The 10,105-nt window shown below is 28.7% G+C and overlaps 2 protein-coding genes and 1 long non-coding RNA gene across 3 annotated transcripts in view; 1 reads left to right on the forward strand and 2 right to left on the reverse strand.

Annotated features, from left to right (window-relative positions):
* LOC115034033 overlaps positions 1 to 2,414 on the reverse strand; it is a 5,996-nt gene extending 3,582 nt beyond the window's left edge. The window contains exon 1 of the long non-coding RNA XR_003839387.1: positions 1,187 to 2,414. This is a non-coding gene — a long non-coding RNA (uncharacterized LOC115034033). The remainder of the gene's footprint in view (positions 1 to 1,186) is intronic.
* Positions 1 to 6,177, forward strand: part of LOC100169393 (neurogenic protein big brain) — a 15,251-nt gene extending 9,074 nt beyond the window's left edge. The window contains exons 2-7 of the mRNA XM_001948372.5: positions 2,421 to 2,547; positions 2,697 to 2,898; positions 2,958 to 3,026; positions 5,199 to 5,301; positions 5,373 to 5,768; positions 5,836 to 6,177. Coding sequence (XP_001948407.1) covers positions 2,421 to 2,547; positions 2,697 to 2,898; positions 2,958 to 3,026; positions 5,199 to 5,301; positions 5,373 to 5,768; positions 5,836 to 6,023 — 1,085 coding nt within the window. The 3' untranslated portion in view covers positions 6,024 to 6,177. The remainder of the gene's footprint in view (positions 1 to 2,420; positions 2,548 to 2,696; positions 2,899 to 2,957; positions 3,027 to 5,198; positions 5,302 to 5,372; positions 5,769 to 5,835) is intronic.
* LOC100575618 (DNA primase large subunit) lies at positions 6,174 to 9,182 on the reverse strand. The gene is made up of 4 exons (XM_003240844.4): positions 8,947 to 9,182; positions 7,203 to 7,456; positions 6,561 to 7,138; positions 6,174 to 6,495 (listed from the first exon to the last, which is right to left on the reverse strand). The coding sequence occupies exons 1-4, from the start codon at positions 9,117 to 9,119 to the stop codon at positions 6,226 to 6,228; spliced, it is 1,275 nt and encodes a 424-aa protein (XP_003240892.1). The 5' UTR covers positions 9,120 to 9,182; the 3' UTR covers positions 6,174 to 6,225.
* Between the last annotated feature and the right edge of the window lie 923 nt (positions 9,183 to 10,105).

Raw genomic sequence — 10,105 nt, forward strand, 5'->3', positions numbered from 1 at the left:
CCAAAAATTTTTTATCGTTATTTTAAAAAAAATACTTAGAAAAATTGAAAATTTCATTTGTTTATAAATAGCTCCAAAAAGTCGAAACACTTTGAAAATTTAACCCTGTATAGACAACGCTAATATAAACATCTGTTGCAAATTTCAAGTGCTTACAATAATTATTTTTTGAGTTACAGTAAAATTAAGTTTTCGTTTTTGTCAAAAATTGGTTTTGCGTAAAAATTCGCGTTTTTCCGTTATTTTTTTAAGGTTTTTCCTGCCGCTTTTGAAAAGTATTGGGAAATTTTCACTTTTGACCCCCCAAAGTACCAACTAGATTCACTTTCCTTTCAGAAAAGGTACAACTTTTGAAAATCGAAGCATTTTTACTGCTCCAAAAGTTGTCGTCAGACACAAAAAAAAAAAAAAAAAAAAAACACACATCATTGTAAAATCAATACATTCATCACTTCGTTCAGAATCTAAAAGTACCTAATTCGTTGTGTGACTTGATTAATATTGTCTAATAAAGTAATGATTCAACATTTGAATCGTTAATGCCGTGTTATTATATACATATTAACATAATAATATCAGTACACTACAGTACCTATATACCTAATATCCTGAAAGCGTTAATGAGCATTGAGCAATATAGGTACCTACTATTCTATTAAAGTTAAATTTTTCGCGCTAATAGGTAGGGTACATCTACAATTCAATATTCTGCAAACTACATCATCTAGTATAATATTATAGTATTCAGCGCCATACTACAATAATCATGATATAGTTTACACTATTTTCGATGCAACAGTCAGAGCAAGTGCAGTGCGTAGATCATCAGAATACTGGGTAGGGCGAAAACAAATTGCCAGCTCGACCGTCAAAAGAAATTATAACTTTATAGATGCCAAAAATATATATTCTCAAGAACTCTAACAGTTTTTTTGGCAGTCACGTAGGAACGTATTGCGTTTTTGTTGTGCCGTTATTATGAACGTTAAAAGAAAAAAACAAATTTAGAAAGCTGATTAAATTTAGCACCAGGAGTTATTATCAATGATGATTCTTCAAAGTTTTTGAAAAAGTAAAATTGCAGGTACATACTTGACACACTTATAAGATATATTATTTTAAAATTTCATCAATGACAGAACTTTAATTACAGAACTAAGTATAAAAAATAAAAATAAATAACTACCAATTATAGTGACATATCTCTTGCATAGCCATCATCCAATCAGTAAACCAATAAATATACTCAAGTGTGATAAACATTTTTTGAATTTGTTACGCTTTACATATGTTCATAATTAATTTTTCAAGAACACATAGCCTGAAGACCATTGTCTCCTAGTCCTTCCCGGCCTCACACATGTGACATAACAAACAACCTTAACACATTCAGAAACATCGATTATTTAAATATATAAATAGGAAAATATTTTTTCAAGGCAATATTAAGGAGTAATTATTGTTGTTTCCTTTATCTTGAAATTACTAAAACTTAACTACCTAATAATATTCTACAGTAGATACATTTTATAGGTACATAATATAAGAAAATATACCTAATAAGAAAAAAATGGATATAATATATTATTATTATTAATATGAACAAAACAAAAATAAATTTTTTTAAACTAGTCTGCTCGGCTACTCCACCCCCTTTTAAAAGTTTCAATTATTGACAAGGGTACAAATTTCCGACCACAAAATGTTGGCACCCCCAAAATACTGGCGCCTGTGGAAATTGTAGCCAATGCCCCCCCTATAAATGCGGCCCTGACTCTCACTGATAAATGAAGAGCCTAAACTATGATAGGTAGCTAGACTTAATATATACATGGTACCTTCTTTCCACTATGTAGGGGAGCACTAAAAAAGGATTTTACAAAATTCTCAATTTTGATAATCACGATGGAAATCAAAAAATTTTTTTTGTTTATAGATAATTTCCACTGGTTACATATTATAATAAAATTATTATTATGCAGATTGGATATCTTTTTTATCTGTATTTGATATTTGGGAACTATAATTTTACCTACACTAATTCAAATCATAACTACATATTTTTTTTTTAAAGTTACTCAGATACCTACTACGCTATCCTCTGATTTAAAATTAAATCTTTTCTTTTATTTAATTTTTGAATTTTTGAATACCATCACACCGAATATTAATAATAATGAATTTAAGTTTGAATTATATAAGAGTCAGCATTTTTTAGGGGCAATAAAGTGCATGGGGACATTTTTCTTTTAATGTTTCAGTTGTATTTACACGCATATCGTAGGTATATGTATATACTAACCGTAGATAAAGAATAGTTTTACGTTAATGCACCGACTACCGACATGGTCTTAAATTATTATTGTTTGTTCATTAAATATCACTGGACATTTTAATTGATTATAAGTGGTTCTTTTCAGGAGGACACATAAATCCTGCTTTAACCACTGCCATGCTGATCACAAGAAGGATAAGCCCCGTAAGAGCTGTTATGTTCATAGCCGCACAATGTGGCGGCGCAGTAGGAGGAGCTGCGATAATCTACAGGTAAAGAATATTGTAATATACGTCGCACCATATCATATTATGTGTGTTGTATGATACATAAATCGTTAATCATTATTATAATACTGTCCTCTGTTCGTATCACGTACATAATATCAAATTCTCTACACCATGGTACTATCGGTTTCTAGTGTTTCCGCTCGCAACTACTTCACCAGTCTATACGACCTGCCAAACAGCAGCACAACCCCATGGCAACGTTTCAGCTTAGGCTTGCTACTCATGTTCTTCATCGTGTTTACATATTACGTGACTAATAATACGTTTCACAAATGGACCGGAACTGCGGCAACGGCAATAGGAGCCGTGTACTTCGCGTGCGGTCTAGTGGCGGTAAGAACAAATCCAATGATCCCTTATAAAATATATACCCTACGAATAACTTTTTGCAGATGCCCTTTATTAATCCAGCTTGCGCGTTTGGACCGGCACTTGTTATGAACCATTGGGATAATCACTGGGTAAGTTTAATCATTATTAATTATTTACGCGACATATTTTTTTAGCAAACGAGGACTCTATTATGTTACACTGAGGCGCAGGCTTAGGGTAGTTTTCTAGGGTGGGGATAGAGAACATAGGTCAAGGGAGTAATTCTAACAGTTGAGGAAAATATTTCAGAACTAAATACATATAATTGCCTACTTACTCATTAGGTAGTTATAAAAATAGTATCTATTGTACCTAAGTGCTTAAGTTAAAATATAAAAGTAAAAAAAAAGTGCATAGTTACCTATACCTACTGTGTTCTACTACCTCGTTATATATATATAGGAACGAACTACTAATATGGAATGTACCTGATGTGTACCTACCCTATATAATTATATAAATACATTGACATTTCACACACCCATAATTGCAAGTTAGTTTCGAAGTTATAGCCTCTTAAAGTTTGCTAATAATATATACTATTTATTACGTGCGTTACCGCCCTGTTATGGTATGGTGCGGAAGCCTGTTGTGCTGAATACTGATTTTAGCTCTTTTAATTAAAGTACCTACCTATATTAGACTGATAACTGATAAGTGAAAATACTTTAAACTTTTTATTTCTTAAATAACTTTAAAATCTGCATTGACCATCTAACATCATTCATAGTTATGGGGATACGAATATACGATACCGTGATTTTTTGTCTTTGTCTAACACACACGCGACATAGCCACATAGGATTTTAGACGTGTTCTTGGCCAAACGTACCAATTGATATAGTGAAGCGAAATGAATTTTAAAAACAGATTTGAATTTGTCGTCAAGACTATTAGACATCGAAATTCCCACATTTTTGATTTTAACTTTTTCAAAAATTGAAATACGACAATTTTTTAACTACTTTTTTTTAGTATCACATTTTTATGAATTTGGGGGATAATATAAAAAATGTGGAAAAGTCAATCTCAAGTAATATTCACAACAAATTAAAATCTGTTTTTAGAATTCTTATCGTTGCATTAGATCATTCAGTACATTTGGCAAGGAACACGTCTAAAATCCTATGTCACGCGTGTGTTAGATGAAGACAGAAAATCACGGTATCGAATCCCCTTAATATTGGAAAATACCTGAATAATAGTAATAATAATAATAATAATAATAATTTTCAATTTTAATATTCATATTAGGCCATTAAAATATAGGTACGTAAATGACAATAAATAACGTACCTACCTAACTTTATATTTATAGAAAAAACGATCACAATGATGTGTGGTGGAGGGAGGAGGTGTACAACTGTACCATAAAATGAACAACTGATTAAATTTAAGCTATTTTGCTATGAAACCATAGGGAAAAAATTGAATATTTGATGTTGCAATATTGATGTATTCCTTAAAGGTTGAGACAAGGCGTTAGTATAGTCCTATAGTGAGTATCTAAAGCTCAAAATGGCAACCATAATTCGTAAACGATACCTACCTACCTCGATATTCAATTAAATGTTTTCGCTACCTACCTATCTTACATTTTTTCGCATCATAAACTATTACAATATATTAAAATATATGGCATTAGAAGGTAATTTAAGTATGACGCGTTTTTACAAATTAAAATACAACGGAGTGATGAACGCGACTCCCCTCAAATATCCGTGAAAGGTGAAAAATAGAAAATCACAAACTTCAAAAAAATTACCTGGTCCAACCAAAAAATTCTGATAATCTGCAAGTTTAAAAATCAAAATTAAAAAATTGAAAATCGTGGTAAACAATCCAATCCGAATTGAAAATTGAAAATAGGGGTTATCAGATAAAACATTTATGAAAGACTTAAAACATCCAAAATTAGTTTTTTAAAACAATGGTATTTTAATAGGTATAGGAACAGCAAATTATATACTAACATAATATTAGGTATATAATTTGCTTACCATAAGTAAAATACAAACATTGTCTAGTTGATTCAGAAAGTTACTGATAGATCATACACATGAACGGGTTAAGTTTATTAAATGGAGGTACCTATATAAATATATAAATATTTTTATAATTACTTAATCATTTCTTTAACACTAATTGTTTTATACCTTATTATAGTTATTACTTATAAACACTAGTATTTATAATCAATAGTATAAATTATTGCTTACTATGTCACGTTTATTTTATTAAACCAACTACTTACTATGCAGGTTTATTGGTTTGGACCAGGAGCAGGAGGAATTATTGCAGGCGTAGTGTATGATTTAATATTTAATCCACAAAAACGAAAAGCAACAATAGATGATTTGAATGGTAAGATGCTACACATTATACTGCTAAAAAAAATCAAATTAATAATACATAATGTATTATTTATTTTATAGATGATGAGAATCTGTGTCAAATACAGGTACCACACAAAATTATTCGACCAGCTCTTTCCCCTCCAATGCTATCTGCTGATTTAGATTTGCCAGAGCCTCTGTATGAAGGGAGTAGATCGTTATACGCCCGTTCACCGGTTTTGACCCGTGCAAATTTAAGTCGTTCACAGTCACTGTACCATTCAAAATCCATTCAAAACTTGCCACCTCGTGATTACTTACCAAGACCAGGGCCATTATTACCAGCACAAGGAATGTTTCCACAGACAACGACAGCTAATGATAGAACAGATAGACCCGATAGGCAAAATCAACAGAATCAACAAAGGCAACATGAACCCACATATTATAGTGCTAGGAATTTGGCAAAAGTCAACGCTAGTGGCATCCATAATGGTTTGTAGCTTATGAAATAGATTGAAATGAATGCATTAATATTATTGTCGTTTTAAAATATTTCCAGGAATATATCCACAAAGTTATAATAGGTCTGAAACATATAGGCAACCACCGAAAGATTCAGCAGATGATACTTATGGAGTTTATGGCAATTCTCAAAATAAATCACAAAATCATCATGGCAATCATTCAAAGAGTGAATTGGTTTACCGATGGACACCACCAAATTCAGTTATGCACGAGTATTCATGAATGTGTCTATATATTATATTGTTATTATATGTACAGTTAGCGATATGAATTCTAATTTCTTAATTGTAAAATATTTAGTGTAAATATATTTTATATAAATAAATATTTATTAGTTATTACTATGATGGAAACAATAAATTAATATTTTGTTCACTGTATATTTATTATAGTACATTATTTTTAGTAATATCTACCTATATTATTAATCTATTATAGGACAATATTTAACTTTTTTTGAATTGAAAAAATACTGTGTTGGTGTATTATGACATAGAGGTTCTGATACAGGAAACAACTTTTGTGCATACCAATGACATGCTTGGATAGGTTGATCACTATTTTTTAAATCATTTAAAATATTCATTTCTATATCATTAATCGATGTAAATTCTTCTAAGATACTTTTTAATTTATCTTCACTACAATGTACAAATGGACAGCATCCTTCATCAGAAACTTGAATATTTTGTTTCTAAAAAAATTTAAATTATTATAATCAGAACTTATCTACATTTTTAAAAAGTTTATGCATTATACCTGCATTAAAACACAAGTTGTCATTTGATAATTTTTTTTCGACCCCACCATACCGTAAGTATGACGGACATTATATTCTATTTGTTTCTTATGATCATCCCATGAATGTGTACATGTACTTTTTAGATTTCCACACTTGGAATATTCCTGTTGAAATATTTTTAAAGTCTCATCTAAAGATACTCCTATATCTTTTAAAAATAATGTCAATCGATAACGTGGATCATGTGCAAGGCGATGGTTTGTGAATAATGAATTTAATGACATTAACATGCAAGGTGGCAATAATATTTTGTTTAAATTGAGTTCTTCTAATGATATCTGTTCATCAATATTTTTCCAAAAGGCTATTTTAGAATTATAATAGCTATTTAATTTCTCATTAAGATATTCACATTGTAAGTTGGTATTATGTAAAGCAGACATAGAACGACGGATTTTATGTAATGATTTGATATAAATCAAACGAAATAAATCAACTAATAAACTATTCCATTGATTGCAGAGTACAACGGCAATGCCTTGAGTAAGGTGTACTTTTCTTTTGGAAACTAATGTAGTGCATTTTTGCCAAGGAACTGAAAAAATTAAATTAAATAGTCAAATATCAAACAGTTATAAATAATAATTGTATAAACAAACCTTCAATTGAATGTGTACTACAATATTCATTACATGGTACATGTTGCTTATCCTTGTATTCTGAACATACTTTTAGTAATACATCAATATTATCATCAGTAACACTAAAAAGTCCAATTTCATCTATTATTTTTATTAAGTATTTTCTTAAAAAATTTGGTTTCAATAAATTTAAACGTTCTGAGATTAAACGGCATTCTCCTTCTATGACTATCTCCTTTAATGTGTGGTCATCGGTTAAACTTGCATATGTTCTGAAAATATCAATGTATTGCATAATTAGACAAATAATTTTTACTACACAAATTATTTAGACCTAACTCTCTAACATGAAAATAATAATTATTAGTTATTAGATATTATAATTTTAAAGGATAATATTCTTTAAAATGTATCTTAATAGAAAACGATATACAACTGTATTTATTATATATTATACTGTGGTTTGGGCTCTATGTTGATCCTTCAGGAAGACAAATTCCTTTATATATATAGATTTACTGTAATATCCTACCAAATATATCCTATCAATATAATTTTCATAAATTGTTTGGGTGAATTTATAATTTACATTATTCACTAGATATAACTTTTAATTAACATTGGACATTTATAATTATAACATTTTCATCCAAAATAATCATCTTGACTCCAAAGTTAACCATATAAAAACTTCTAACAATAAACTATAATACAATTTATTAAAATTTACATTTAAAAGTAAGTATCTGTTCAAACTTCAAATAATTATAAAAATAATTTAAATTATATTTTTAATCAAAACTATACATTTAGATAGCTATAGTTAATTATAGGAAGCTTTGTAAGCAAAGATTTATAATTTTAAGCATATTATTCTATACTGCGCAACAGTTTTACATACTATGTGAAGAAAATTCAATAAAAGTTATACAGCTACTCAAATTTGATTTAAAACAATAAATTGTTCATTTATTTAATAAGAATATTTTAACTCAAATATAAAAGAATATGCATTTACATTAGGTATAATCTAGGACTCTATGTTCTAGTAATAATAATACAGTTTTTTGTATAATCTAGGATTTTCAAGCATCCTGTGTCTTAGTAAACAAGTTGAGTTTTAGTTAGTACCTTCAAACCAGTTCATTGAAGACTCTACCCATACGTGGGTTGTCCCTGTCTTCCAAACGTAAAGCAAATTTTCGTTCACACAGTGTGCTGAAGCATCTGTGATTTTTTTGATATTTAAATTTTCAAGCAAGATATGGATATGCTCATACCTATCACAAATTAAAAATTCTCATATCTCGCATGAAAATTAAAATATAAAATAAAAGGCGATTATTAAGCTCATATAATGTTCTTACTTAAAAGTTAGGTAATGGGTCACTCTAATATTAAATCTAACAGCACACTATTGAAACTAGTGAATGGAAATTTGCTATCTCGTACTTGTGTTAGACGAAGACAACAAATGCATAGGTAGTGTCCTCTTAGCAGGAGTTTCAATTAAATTGTACCCTAACTATTAGGTATAGTATGCGTATAGTTAACTTGGTTTTATTTGTATATAAGTACTATTAAATAAAAATATTAAATTTAGGTATTCATATTATATGTCAATTAAATTAACTCATCCTAAATAGGTAGTAAAAAAGTATAATTTATCTACATGTTTATGAAAATAAATTAGTACTTAGTGATTATAAATAATTGTAATAGTTATATTACAATTTACAATTTACATTTAGTCCAAGTTTACCTAAGGCACAGAAATCCAGTGTAGTCTAGAAGCGTAGAGTTTCTCAGATACATAGAGTATTTTGGTTTGTCACTTAATTTAGCGTAAGTTGAAAAATGTTCCAAACGAGATAAAGCTGAATCTTCTACATCGAATATGGGTACATTTATATCAGGTATTTTTAAATAAAACATTTTTTTTTTTTAATAATCTTAAAAAAAAGAAACTTATAAGTTATAACCACAGATATAGATTATAAATTATAATGCAATATAACTGTGCCTATAACACATTAATAACTTATTTAACACCATTCACTGCTAACTATATTATCATATTAAAATTATAAATAAAATAATGCCATGAATTATTATTTATTATAGGTACATTATTAAATAATAAATATTATTTAATCAACATTTTGTGTCTATCACTTTATCTTTATTTAAAATAATAGGTACGCGGTGTGCCAATACACTGTGTCAAATTACCCAAATTTGTTATTATCAATATTTTAATTGTTATCACTTATCAGTAAATAGGGATTGAATCATAGATATAGAAATTTTAAACATACGTATGTTTATATATCTGTGGATTGAATCGCGTTTACATCACGATTTAAGATAGTACTATCTTGCAATTATTATTACTCTGTGAATGTGCATCGATCACAGAATATTATAATATTATAAATTATTGATTCTGTTATGGTTGAGAGCCGGGTTGAACTTCAACGCTTGTGGAAATCATACTAACTAATGCAAATTAATTGACGTAGTACTTTTTTTTATTTTTTCGGAAACTACAACAACCAAATATATTATTGACAATTATTAATTGTGACTATGCATATTAGGTAATATACCTACGTATATGAATGATATATAAAAAATGATATTGTAGTTGTTTAATTTGTAGAAAATTAAAAACAGTTAAAACTTATCGCGTATTAATGACTTATAACGTTTATATTAGGTATAACAGTTATACGTTTTATATTTATTATATATTATTTATGTACCTACAATAAAGTACATTGGCGTAAATAGGGGGGAGGGCTTGGGGGAACTTGGTTAAATTTTATCTAAGTGAGCATGAAACTTTAACTCACTGTAAAATACAATACCCAAATCAGTAATCTCATTGCCTTTAAATAACAAAACATTATTATTAATCA

The sequence above is a fragment of the Acyrthosiphon pisum genome, chromosome A2, assembly GCF_005508785.2.
Source record: "Acyrthosiphon pisum isolate AL4f chromosome A2, pea_aphid_22Mar2018_4r6ur, whole genome shotgun sequence".
In the NCBI taxonomy this organism is placed as follows: domain Eukaryota; kingdom Metazoa; phylum Arthropoda; class Insecta; order Hemiptera; family Aphididae; genus Acyrthosiphon; species Acyrthosiphon pisum.

What these genes read in the sequence shown, in the direction of transcription:
- LOC100575618 (XM_003240844.4), bottom strand. Translation starts at nt 9,119, where the DNA reads ATGTTTTATTTAAAAATACCTGATATAAATGTACCCATATTCGATGTA. An exon ending in ACTGGATTTCTGTGCCTTAG is followed by an intron (nt 7,457 to 8,946) that starts GTAAACTTGGAC and finishes TGATATTTTCAG; the next exon opens with AACATATGCAAGTTTAACCG. An exon ending in CAACTTGTGTTTTAATGCAG is followed by an intron (nt 6,496 to 6,560) that starts GTATAATGCATA and finishes AAATTTTTTTAG; the next exon opens with AAACAAAATATTCAAGTTTC.